This window comes from Dinoponera quadriceps, unplaced genomic scaffold, assembly GCF_001313825.1.
Source record: "Dinoponera quadriceps isolate SergipeBrazil2010 unplaced genomic scaffold, ASM131382v1 scaffold1658, whole genome shotgun sequence".
NCBI lineage: Eukaryota > Metazoa > Arthropoda > Insecta > Hymenoptera > Formicidae > Dinoponera > Dinoponera quadriceps.
The window spans coordinates 10,134-23,845 of record NW_014555920.1 but is presented as its reverse complement, the minus strand read 5'-3'; the positions used below and the strand labels follow the sequence as shown (position 1 = coordinate 23,845).

The 13,712-nt window shown below is 43.4% G+C and overlaps 1 protein-coding gene and 1 non-coding gene across 2 annotated transcripts in view; one reads left to right on the top strand and one right to left on the bottom strand.

Moving 5' to 3' along the window:
- LOC106745819 overlaps nucleotides 1-7,322 on the bottom strand; it is a 53,697-nt gene extending 46,375 nt beyond the window's left edge. The window contains exons 1-2 of the mRNA XM_014621772.1: nucleotides 6,860-7,322; nucleotides 2,515-2,660 (exon numbers count right to left, since the gene is read on the bottom strand). Of these exons, the coding sequence (XP_014477258.1) occupies nucleotides 2,515-2,660; nucleotides 6,860-6,957 (244 nt within the window). The 5' untranslated portion in view covers nucleotides 6,958-7,322. The remainder of the gene's footprint in view (nucleotides 1-2,514; nucleotides 2,661-6,859) is intronic.
- Trnae-uuc lies at nucleotides 2,021-2,092 on the top strand. Its single transcript has one exon. It is a non-coding gene; the product is annotated as a tRNA-Glu (tRNA).
- Nucleotides 7,323-13,712: the final 6,390 nt, after the last annotated feature.

Below are 13,712 nucleotides of genomic sequence, written 5' to 3'. Positions count from 1 at the left end.
ATCTTTTTTTCCTCGCGATTTTCCTCTTTTGATGGAAATAAAAAGAGGCTCCCGCCTAACTCCTCGATGTATCATCAATCACGTAACTCGGTCGCCAAGGATTTTCGGCGCCAGAAAGAGGGGTAGATGAGGCGATTTTCATCGTCATCCTCGTCACACGCGGAAGACATTTTTTTTCCACGCGCCGACACCCGCCGATGCGTGAAACGAACCGTATATGAAAGAAGGCACATCGTAAGAAGACTATCTCGAAGGACTATAATATTGTCTTCCTCCGTCCTTCGGGACATACCAAAGGCGACGGAGTAACGATGCGAGAGGAGATTGATGTAATCGTGCGTAGATTACCCTGATATCTTCGGTGACACTGACGGAAAATATTCAAGAGGGTGTCGATGTGTTCATTTAGCAAAAATGTTGTTGCCCGTAATATTTCATAGATTTCCAGAAACCTGGCTTTTTTCCGCATGAAATGTTTTTCGAGTTAAGATGAAAAATGCTGTTGGCAATCTTTCTCTCGGTGTCTCCAACGGAAACGATGATATTAGAAAATTATATTTTAGCATATATACCAAAAAAGGTGCTATCTCTGAAGTAATATTTATTTGCTTCTTGATTATACATGATATGAGCATAGATAAATATTTACGCAAAACTTCAGAATTGTACGTCTTACAGTTTTTCAGAAAAAATTTCTGAAAATCGCCTACCGAACGAAACGTCTCAAATGAGAACACCCCCTTTGAGGGCATTATCCTCAGGATAGCGTCAAAATTTCGACCGGGAAAGGATATTCGTATAAATAAATATTTATTTACAAATGTTAAAACAATTACAACAAAATATTAAATTCATAATATTGTGAATATCAGAATTTATTTTTGGAAAATATGTATTGGACAGAAAAATCTGAATTCAAAATCACTAGGTTTCTTCAATGGAAAAGAAGTATTACATAATTTTAATAAATAATGCTCCCTTAAATTTAGAACCATTTTATATACAGTAACTTATTTATAAATTAAAATATTATTGCGTTCAAGTATTTATGACAGGCTATTGAAATATACTTAAATTGATAAAAATATTACTTGATTTAAGGGATTGAAAAAAAAAACAGGGTAATTATATTTTGATTCACCACTGAACTTTGAACTAATTGGTATTAACGATCATCAGTAAACTTTTGTTAGAACGAAATTAATTCAATGCGAAATTTCGTCGTAATAAATCCAATGGAAGAACCTGTTTGCTCATTATCAACCATCGAAATCAATTAATCATGTCTCTTGCTTTTATCTATTTTCTTCATTATTTGGTTGACCTTTCCTTTCCATTGTAAGCTGATAGCAATCATAATAAAGTTTCGATTTCACACGGTACCAGTAATCGTCTACGAAACATGTTAAGCTTGGCCACACGTAACGGAAACTAGCGGCGAACTCGACCAATATTTTCTGAAAAGCCTCCGGGATTTGCAGACGGATCATCTTTCGGGTGCTTTATGCTCGTGAGAGTAGAAAAGAACCGCGGAAGTTCCGGTTGGTAGATATTTCCTGATCTAAAAGGGGAACGTGCCGCAGCGATGTACACGACGATTTGTATTTATTGCTCTTGCTTTACAATTTACATACCGTTGTTTTTTAAATGTGTGTCAACAATAATCAATATTGTTGTTACCAATGTTATAATTCAATTACTATTGTTTGAAGCCCTTTTACGAAAATAGCTTATAAACTCGTGGGTAATTGTGATCCTCGTTGAGTAATTATAGCCACTGGTTCCATTTGGTGATTGTTTAATTTTGGCTTTAATTAAAAAGCTGCCTTTTCACTAAATTGAATATTTCCGTAATATTAACTGTTGCCTTCATCACATTTTATGTGTATATTTTAGAAACGAAAATTAATGTTATAATATGAAACAACGTAATAAAATATGTGTATATATTTATTACAAATCAGATAGAATTATTTTCACATCATTGACCAGCTAACAGTTTGAGGATGTAGCCATGTAGTCCGGTATGGTCTAGTGGCTAGGATACCTGGCTTTCACCCAGGAGGCTCGGGTTCGATTCCCGGTACCGGAATTTTTTTTACGACAAAGTTAACTTTTTGTTATATTTATCGTAACATTTACATTACCTAGTAACAATTGATAAAAACTTCAAAGCGGTCAACATATAATTAATATTAATTCAGTTAAAATTTAGCATAATAATCATAAACTCTGGGAAGAGAATATATATATGTGTTTGATGAAAGAGAATATATATATGTATTTCTTTTTTTTATTTAAAGATGTGGAATTTGATTGCGCGAAGTAAAACTATATTTATTTGATTTTGCGTTAAATATTAGTTAGCAATTTAATTAGCAACATTATCTTCCTTCGCTATTGTGGCTCTTCATCTTGCACCCGCAGATTAGGAAATTACGTGCATTTTATCGTCGCAAATACCGTAAAATTATGATTTGAGATGCGCAATGAAATACATAATTTGCAACTTACTTGAAAGAAATAGGTCCTGGAGGGCCTGGGCAGCCTGGCAGAGGAGAGCCCAAGTTTCTGCAGCAGCGAGTCCTGTGCCTCGCAGAGCAAGAACATCTCCTGCCACTACCGCGAGTCCTGGACCCCCGGTCCCGTCCGTCGGCATTCTGCTAACAGAAAGAAACATTTCTGCATAATCTTTCATTAATTACTCACTAATGAAAAACTTAATCGCTCGATATCTGTACGCGTATATTTTCCTTCTTAAGGAGAAGCCATGGTCGATGATGAACTTGATAAACGTCGATAACGTAGAGTGATTCTCAAAATCGTGTTATGTTACATAAACATTGACACGAATACGCTACTCTTTTTGTGTTTTTCGTACGTATAGATCTTACATAAATGTAATTGCGATATAAATGTAAATGCGATGAATGTGTTCTATTCAATTTTACCATATCTAATAGAAAATCTAATTCAAATATATAAAATTTGTTTTTCAAACTTTTATCATATCTTCCTTTTAAATTTAATTTAAAAAAGCATAAAAATGTTCTTTGAAATTTTCCTAATCGAAGCACTCGGTATGTACAAGGATTTTTGTATCATGTAAATATTTCGATGTGGCTTCCGAATTGGCGCCGTGTCTTTCGAAGATTTATATCCGGCGTTTCGTAAACATTTCAGTTCACTTCTTCAGAGTGAGGGTCGATTTGAAACTATTTCGAGTCGATTCTCACCCTGAAGAAGTGAACTGAAATGTTTACGAAACGCCGGATATATATCTTCGAAAGACACGGCGCCAATTCGGAAGCCATATCGAACGTTTATTCATTCCGCGAAAGTTTAAAATCTCACATGTAAATATTTACTGCTAACTGACAGCTTAAGATGCCACTTTGAAATTGCTAATCATTTTTCCATATTGAGCAATGCTTCAATTCGCTCATATTTTCACCGTATAAAAGCATTCGTAATTCTTTGCGACCAATAAATACGTAAACCTTGCAGAAAAATCAGTATTCTACAGTATTCAGTGGAGTTTTCATGTATGGCGTCTTCTACGCAGGATTGAGACGGCCAATGTTCACAACAACACGACGAGATTAAGGTAACGGATTGTCGGGTGGAAATTTCGAGACCGCAGCGACACTGTTTTACTTCGCCTTACAGGATGAACACGCGCAGGATCAGAGGAACGACACGGAGGCAACGTGTTCCCGTTAGTCCGTCGCGAATAAACAAATGCAAACAAGCCGGAGCGTGCATATTGAAGGTATCGGGCTTGTTGTTTGCTCAGTCCCGTTTATATTAGCCCCTTTGTTCAGCATGTCGTCGTGATATGATATACTAGCGAGCTAAGAACTATTTTGCAAAGGTTATTCGGCTCCCTTCATTTCCTTGACGGCATCACATGTTGCTCGAACGGGGTTACGCGCGCGTGAGAACTTTTTTTCTCGTGTCTGAAACTACATTTATTGCGCGTCCTAGCGTTATTTCTATCGCAGCGAAACGCGAAAGCTTTGCCTTCTCTCGTTATTGGAGCTCGATTCAAATACTTTTCTGATAAAATCGATCTGTACGCTCGAAAAAAAAAAAAATCGAATATACTTTGCACGTGTAATTTTTCAGGAATTTTATCTCGCGTCGCGTTATGTTTCTATAAGCTTCTTGAAAATTATCTGGAAAAATTGCTGTCGCGCGCACGCTGCTGGCCGGAGCATCGGCCTTACATCTCTCCCCGGCTTTTATTTTCTGCAGTTGTTCTTCCGCCGAGAACAAGCAAACGAGATCAAGATGTGCGCGCTGGTTTATACAGCGTCAATCGAAAATCCCGAATTACACGATAGATCCATTTTTAATCAAACACACTCGCACGCGCGACAACCCGATCCTTTTTCGTCCGTGTAAATCTGGCATTCGCGAATCTCGACGTCATATGCACATTCCGAGGAATAATCAAGAGGATATACCGTCGTCAGGGAAAACAATAGATGTCAGCCCTGTTTTCAGCAGCTCTTCTCCGCGACTGCTCTTTCAAGCAAAGTAACGCCGGCTATCGTTATCTGCCCTTATTCTCGCTGATTCCTCTGAACCAACCACGTTATGGGCTCTGCGTTCGTACCACGTGTTCGAATAATTAAAATTAAAATGTTGATGAAGAAAATCCACAATGACCGGCCAGTCAGACTGCTTTTTTTCCGTGTAGAATTCGTCACTTAAAAGTGGAGATATTAAGGGGGGCCGTAACACCTACAAAAGTCATAATACTATTTTTTCCTTTATATTCATTATAGTTAGATTAACGATAATTTGAGCAAGTCTTCAATTAATTACTAATTTTCTCAAAAAATGAGGATTGTCCACTATTCTGACGACCGTACATTCTCTCCCAATAAGATAAATGTTTACATATTATATCGAGAAGTCCGATAAACGGCGAGTACGCGCATACAAGTTTCAGATAATCGGGTTTCCCGCGAAACTAGATTCCAGATAGTCCGGAGTCGATATTCCATCTCGTGGGCGCGTTTCGGTCTTCTGCACTTTCTCAGCTCTCGCGGCTGCCTCCAACTTAGTCAGCTGCGATTGTCCTCTCTATTATGCGGCGATCACGGCCGCGAGGTTTCCACCTGAACGAAAACGCTTTTCTTCGTTTTCCGGGGGCACAGCTGCCGGCAACTTCGGCGTCGAGATCTTGATATCGAACTTCACGAAGGCTAACCGGTTAATAACGAAATTAATTGAAGCCGCAAACTGTCGAAGTAGCTTGTATTATCAATTGCTAATGAGTTGTATTATTTCGTGACATTCGGTGAGAATACTTTGAAGTTTCTTGAAACGATAAGTCCATGTAGGAGGCAACGAAATGTCACGGCCAGGGACCATTCAACAATTATGTCATGCGAAATCCGATTTATCGAAGTATTTTTTACGTCCCCCCTCCCCTTCTTCGCCACATTTTGTCACAAAGGATCCTTTTTCAATATTATGTGGAATTATCTTTCCCGTCCCCACATTACGTTGCCAGATTTCTTTAAATCCAGCACGTGCGCCGAAGATTTAATGTGACATTCCATGGCCTTTACTTCCCCTCCCCCTCTCTGTCATCACAGTCGTCACACAAGCTAATGAACCCCGTCTCCCTTCTCGTGACGTAATTGTTACTTAAAAATTCTGTTTCATTCAACCGAAACGCGTTTGACACTTTCATCGTCACTAATTCAAGCAATTTTTCTTCTGCATGTGTTATTTGGTTTTTCGTCCGATCGTGTCTTTACCGAGCGGCACTGTGTAAAATTTCTTGGACAACTGCGATCCGTTCGCGCGACTTTAATTGCGTAATCAACTCCGTGGCACGAGAACTGTCAGTTTATGGCATGTTCGACATTATTTGATCAGGCGTGATCGCCCGTTCCACTGACATATACGACGAGAGAGGTTATCGCCAGCCAGAAATTTCGATCACGTTTCCCGCGCACATCGCGCCAGCGTTATTTACAAGCGATACTATTAATGAACTTGTAAATTGAACTTGCAATCTCGATCTGCGATTTTTCTCGGAAATTAAGGGAATATATATCACTTGAAAACTTGGCTGGCTGAATATTGACTTTTATAAAGTTTACATCATGTTGGTCTCACAGAATTACAAAGGCCTTTGTACGGTGAAAGTTCGCGCGAAGATGAATTAGAGTATTATTACAGTATGTGGCGAAACTGATCGAAAATTTCAAAGTGACATCTCTAGCCGTCAGTTAGCGTAAATATAACAATAGTATTAATAATAATAATATTTTCGTTATTGAACATTAATGATTATATGTGCAGAATCTAAAAGTATGGAGACGTTGAGATCCATCGAGCGAATTCACGTGGAAGACATGTATTTTTCAAATATTACACGTGCAACGGCGGCTGCATGAAAGAAGCAAGACTGCTTAAATTCGAGAAATTTCAATTATGAAAAACATCCATTTCATCTGCAATAACCTAACATATTATATACACTCAGTCTTAAAGGGACTCGTCGCGATTGCACGATGCAACGCAATGTTGTGATCTATGACGTGATAAATATTACAATAAGTCTTTCGCCCCGCACGATACACTTCGCAATTGTGATCTGTCCGATTTGACAACTGCACGTCTATCGTGTATCATCGTTCGACTGTTTCCAGTCAATGAACCCGCCGTTGTCGTGCAATATATCGACTCGCGCGATGATGGATATACACAGTTCGCACATCCTGCAGTTCAAAGGGTCGCACTATGACAGCGGGATTTATAGTGGATATTGCCGTGCGTGCCGTTCTCTTTGCGACATTTTTGTTTTTATTAATCATGCACGATATTGTGTTACCTGTTATCCAGTACCATGGCCAGCAATAACGCGGCTTTCACGATTTGCTTCTGCGTAATTCTTTGATTCGGTCCACCCGTCTTTTTTTCCATTCTCATTTGCTTCTCGTCCGCATTCGTCGAAAAGTCACAAGGAGTCGTTCAATTTCTTTCGGCCTTTATCATTAATATCACCGTTTGCCCCTCCGCGGTGTGTAGCAGCCTTGATTTTTTCCGGCGACGAAAGGGCGAGGAAACTTCGCGGAAATATTAATTTTCTGCGACAAATACCCCGTGCGGAACCAAGCGACCATTTTCCGTGAAGTCGGCGGGCGATAAAGGAGAACGTCGGCAGTAATTAAAGAGCCAATTCGAATGACAGTGCCGAAATCTCCGTTGTTGCTGGACGTCCAACGAGCGCGCGCAAACGGTCGTGATGAAAAGTCAACTTGAAATTCAGCGAAGTCTCTTACATAAGTCGCATCTCTTCCTGGCCACATCACCACCCCTCTTTTCTTCTTCGACTCATTATGCAGTATCGCCACATTTTTACAAACAACTTTCCTAAGCAAAAAATATTCCGTAACTTTGAGGCTGGAATCGATTGAATAACGCGTTGGTGAATGCAATCGTGAGGTTTTCAATGTAAAATATATATTAATTATTAACAAAAATGGAATGTATAAAATGTAAATTGGAAGCCATAACATCACCTTTTCCTCTGTACATTTTCCAATTATTTATTTTAAATTAAAAACACCGAGGCAAATGTCATGACATATGATTCTGAAAAGTATACGTGACAATTCTATTCACGATGCGTGCTCCTTCTTTGTTTTTCATTATCAATGTTACACACACATACTGCAAAATTGTAATTTCAAACGTACGCTGCTCCCCGGCCGGACTTATTTTACGTCACTTCTGGCTGTGTTCCACCTATTAGGTCGCTCCCTCGGAGTACAATGGGCAAACGTGCAACCATTTATCCCGCAACTCGGTCACCTTTTATGCGGCGCCCAAAGCAGAACGGCATTCAACTTGAATTACGCAATATCTGAATTTGCGCGCGCCGCAAAGAGGCCGATTCGAATGGTTTTGACAGGCTCCGATACTTCGCGCAAGACCCCGCCGGTCATCTGATCAGACGCGCATCGGAGGTTCCATTTGTCGTAACGTTTCGCCGGTTAGCGTTGTAATCGTCGATTATTCGACATTACCGTTCCACTGAATCGCGCGTTTTTCCGCGTCAGGGGAGCGTTTGCTGGCGACAGGTGGGAACGATAACGTTAATGCGTGTGTTACGTTGCGATCGCGGAGAGGACGGGACATCGTTTAATTAGAGGACAATCAGTTAACGTTGATGCGACGGAGGGGAAAGCGCCGGTGAATCCGGGGAGAGGAGAGGAAGCCGTCCCGATTCCGCGCAATCAAGGCGCGAATCAAATTGCACCGCGGGAGCGGCGGGCGAGTTCCACCCCAATCGAATAAACATTGTGCGCGAACGGACGCGGGCGAGATTTTTGGCCCCCGCCTTTTCGGAACGTCCACCGAGACGATTTAATCGAGATAACCGCCGAGAATCACCTCTCAGGTTCTCCCTCTCACGAATGCCGAATAATACCGGCTTCGGGAGCTATTTTCGCGCGCGCGCTCGGTTTATCGACTATTCATGAATGAAAGACCTCGGTCGATATTCGCCGTGGAACACCTCTCTCGCATAATCAGCTCCCCCTCCCGTGCGCATACCTACCTTACACATTGTCGATCGGTGCGTCATAGCGCGGCGGCGTTCGCGCCGTGATGATCTCGTGCGGTGCGAAGGCGTGCGCCCGAGTACCCGGCAGGTAGTACACGAGGCAGGAGACTCCGACGAGGAACAGGAAAAACAGGAACACGAGGTCGAACATCAGCAGGGAGTTCAAGGTCATCAGCTGCATCGTGCGCGTGCTACTCGCTTCACCATTACACGCGTACACCCACGCACACCGACTCGTCTCTCTCTCCCCCCCTCACTATCTATATATCTATCTTTGTATTCTCTGTCTTTCTTCCTTTACGTCTGGACGTTCGATGTCTTCGCTCCGGCGAAACTTTTTACTTCGAGCTTCGAGCACGTTGCGTAACTTCGATAGAAGCGATTTCCAGGGCGTGCGGACATAGCGATCGGCGAGTTTCGCGCGGCCGTTATTCGCGGGGGAGGGAGGGGAAAAGACACGTTTATACGTCGCGTTTTCGCGGAATTAACGCGAAGGGAACGCGCCTGTACATAAGTGAGCATACGTGTTTTCGCAAAATTTACATTAGTTAGTTGTGTGATCATGACTCGTGATCGTATCTGCGCGCGCGGACAAAGTGTTACGATTCGATTGAGTTTAGCCGTTGTCGGGCCGCACTCGTGCCGTTAAAACATCTGACACGACACAACACAGCGCTTTCGCGTAATGGCGTTTTTAATACAAAGAACGCAATCAGCGGATAATGGGAAATACACCGTAACGGTAGAGATACAAGCGGAGACGAAAATAACAGAACGCTCTCTCTCTCTCTCTCTCTCTTTCTTCCATCCCCTCCCCCCCTTTTTATCTCGCCCTTTATTTCTTCTTTATCAAACACAGATGGAATCCGAAATTTGATCGAAACGTTAGACGGCGAGAGACAGTGTCGCGTGGCTACCGAAATAATTGGATTTCCCACGTATTATTATCGAAAGTTACCGAAAGCAGCCCCGCGCTGGGATATCGGAGCATTGGACGCATATTACGCCGGCAGGAATGCGCGTGCCCGATATCGGCGATTATGGATAGTACTTTCGCTCCGAAATGAACGCCGGAATAATTGGCCTCATTATCGATTCCATTTATCTACGGCGCCGTAACGACGTTCGAATTGCGACGCGCGTCCCGCCGATGGTATTATCATTGATTCCTTTGATTCACACGCAGAATCCGCGCGCGATCGGCTTTATTCCCTGTCGCCAAAGTCGCGTGACGATACTCCGAGTGATTGCGAATGCGGCGGTAATTCGTTTAACAAAGAAGGCGCGCATAGCTGTCAAATGAGTTAAAGGGAAGTTGCTAATTCGTTCGACAAAATCGAATATTTTTATTTTGCACTTCGGTCATCTTTTTGTAGTTTTAAGAATGTAGCCCCTCAGGTAGAACGGGCATAATCGCTTAGGACAAATGCGAACTTATGTTAACTAAGCGACAGCTTATGTTTAATCGGTTATATTCTCTTTTATTATACCCGCAAGACATAATAAAACTAAATTTTTCTAAAGATAATAGAAAATGCACAAACATATGTGTAAAACGTCAACGCTCTAAGTACTTACATTTTACAGAGAAAAACTCTTAAAAATAACCTTAAACTCAACCGTCTAAGATAGAAACTTCCTGAATCCATAATGAGATGTTTTAGATGGCAAAAAAGTGTGTGAGATTTTCTCGATTGATCGATCAGCTGCAACAGCATTTCATGTCGCGTTTACGAGTGCAGGGACTCCTGTTTCCTATTTTTCCGGCAAAATTTCACCGTTTCCTTCTTTCCGACAAAATTTCAAATCGTCACGGATTTTCGAATCGTGACGGATTTTGATTGGTAATTCTACTTTCGTCGGACGGTGATCAGTGATTTTGTGTTTGGCGAAACGTGTCTTTGACAGCGTCTCCCTCTCTCATCGATCGGGACGCGACCGCACTTCCGTGTGCGATACACAAGCTCTATCTCCAAGTAATTGCAGCTATGACCCCTCGAAAAATATTGGCAAGTCGAAGCAGCGCTCGAGGGCATACTGGTTCAACCGATGCGAAGCCGGCGGAGACGAAGGAATAGCGGCCCGATCTTTCCTGGCGTAATAACCACGAGCCATTGATTGCAACGCTGTCGCAAACGACAGAAAGAGGAGCATTTTAACCGTAGGCCACTACCGGCAGGTCGATCGATCGACGATTAGTTATGTCTAGGGTTTAGGACACCGTTCGGCACATCGAGGTCTTCCCATTGGAGGACGACAGATTATATTCAAAGAGATAGATTACGTAACGGTGATCGCAGAGTGCATAGCTGCGGAACTGAAGCAACGTTGAGTGATTTATGCGAAGAAGAGTTGATCGATATAAAATCTACACCGGAAAAATAAGATCGGTTGAATTAATTTGAATTACGGATACATTAATCAGACCGTTTGTGGCAGAACATAAACGATCTATAATTTTTATTTGGGTAACAAATCTGATTAGAAGCGCTTTGTTTAAAATAACCAGTCGAATTTGGCTACACACGATAGTAACGAAATTATTTTTTCGACTAGAAATTTTATTACTTGTTTTTTAAAATGTTAGAGAGAGAGAGAGAGAGAATACGATGTTTGGTTTTGTACGCAGTTCCGCTGAATCGATCATCGGATGAGCATTCGCGGACGAAAGAGTGCTCGGACGGTATCGTCTTTCTTTCTTTCTCTCTCTCTCTCTCTCTCTCTCTCTTTTGACAAGTGGTCGAGTGATTTTCCAGTCACGCAAATTTTCCAGTGTCCGCCGGCCCGTTCAATGGATCTCGCCAATGCGTCGACTACCGGCGGAAATTTACGGGATGACATAATTTCCGCGCGACTCGGCGCGCCCAAAAGGCGAGGCTCATCCTCGCGTCATTCGTTTCGCAGTCGTCGTCGAACGGCCGCGAAAATTCGTGAACGATCGAACACGGAAACGCGATAGGATCTTGCGGATCGATACGTCACCTTGAGTTTCCCGCTCGTAATGCATGTAACGGACATGAGAAATTCGTACGTTTCGAAATATTTGCGGAAGAAATGTGCGCACCGAGTTCTTGTTTTCAGTCCTCTGTTATTACAGTCAACATGGTCCGATCATCTCCGCGCTCGATTCGAAATGTTTTCACATTGTCGGTTTTGTCACCCAGTCGCCGTCGGATTGTGTTTGCGAAATAGAAACGAACGCGCTGCAAAAGGCCGAAACTGGATTCATGGACTTATCGTCCAGTTTTTAATCCCCTATTGTCACAATGAAATCGAATCCTCATCGTACCTTCGATAATTCACGGAAACGCTGACCGATTCAAGGGGGACTATCAGACGCTGAAAATAAATCGGCTTCTCTCTCTCCCAGCGCCGATCCGATGGCCGGCGGGAGGATGGTGATGAAAATTATTCCATCAACGGGCTTAACTTTTCTCCGGGTTGAATCCGCGTGGATCGCGGGAGTGCTTCTTAATTTGCCTCCGTCTCCTTCCGTCCGTCGTGTGAAAAGTTTCCAAGAGGTTTCTACCGTGTCGCGATCCTTCCGCGCGACCGCTAGTATTGCGCCCCGTGCTCGACGACAAGCAAGAAACGAAGACGGGGGACGTCATATGCGTTCGCCAGCTGTTGCGTGTTTTCAACGCTCGGGAGCATGACGCGCGCGTTTTATGCGGCATGTGTCCCGATAAATTGGACGCTGTTACGCGACGGAAGAGGGTGGCCGCCGGTCCTGCTATTTTTCGTACGAGCTTCTTGACTTTTCGATTAATTAACAAGCCTATGATTCCACTTTTTGCCACGTTGCGAAAAATTACAATAATAATAATATTTTTTTATCGGACGCTAATAATTACAAAGTCTGAAAGTGCCATAGTAAGTGTAAATGCTGTCGCAAAAATGGATAAATATGTCGCTGCAACGGCTGCGATGAGAAAGGCCCGTTACTCTGCATATAGTTCCATTGCCATCGTGGTCAATGTATGCCGAGAAACTGGATTAATCGATGTTAACGATGCGATCTCGTCGGGTCTACGTTTCTTCGTTTCTACACGGCTGCGCGGACGATTTCTCACAAATTCGACAACGCTATCTCGAGCGCGGTCGTTTCTTTTGCTCGCGAGGCCGCGAACATCCCGAGAGCACGAAAGAACCAGTCGGGATTTACATTAATTTGGCAGCCAAGCGGGCATAGATCGCGCGGCAAATGACGCGTGAAAGGGCTAGATAGAAAACGTTGTAACGTACGATATATTCGACCGCCTCCGTTGGAGAGCTTGCGAAAACAGGACGAATAGCGCAGGGCCGATGAGCGAAAAGGCCATTCACGCCATCCATCGGCGCGTATTTGTCCTTTTTTCGTAGTTTCGGAGGAATTCGGCCGGGTATCGGACGGCGACGAAGGCGGATGGGTTCGGTTTATACCGCCGGGACGAGTACAGATATAGACCGCGAGATAAACGACGTATTACCCGACGTAAAGCAACGACGCGCGCGGAGAGCACCCCGTCGCCACCGTGTGTGACACCCGTATCTTTCCCATAGCCTCCTTTCTCGGATTCAATTCAACGAATCCGCCAAGTATGCGCAGAGCAAAGGTGTGCATGCCGGATGCAACAACGTGTGCGTGGGTGGAATGCCATGTCGAGAGAGAGAGAGAGAAACGTGGAGAGATTCGGGAGAAATTTTAGAAATGCGAACGAGAACGAGTGCTTAAAAGAGGCGCCCACCCAAGCAGGAAGTAACTGTCGGCGTAAGTGCGAATTTTTCGCTGGATCACATTACCTAGCAGTCTGATATTTAAAACGAGGCGACGATTTCCAGCGACATATTTATCTCGCATTTTGTGCAACCACTGCGTAGCAGCGCAGCTGCCGATATCAACGGCCATCGATTCCCATCCCCCCGGTCTAATTAGACAACGACACGTGCGGAAGGGATCCGAAATCGCTTTCATTCGCGCGGACACGCAAAACGACTCTGATCTCGTCGTTTAATGGACCGTTGGATTTCGCGAACGTCGCGAGTCCGCACGCTCGGGGATTTTGTCAAACGGCGGGCTTCTCCCATCGCAAACGTGTTTTCTTTTCCTCCTCACTGCCCCCCCCCCCCCCCCCCC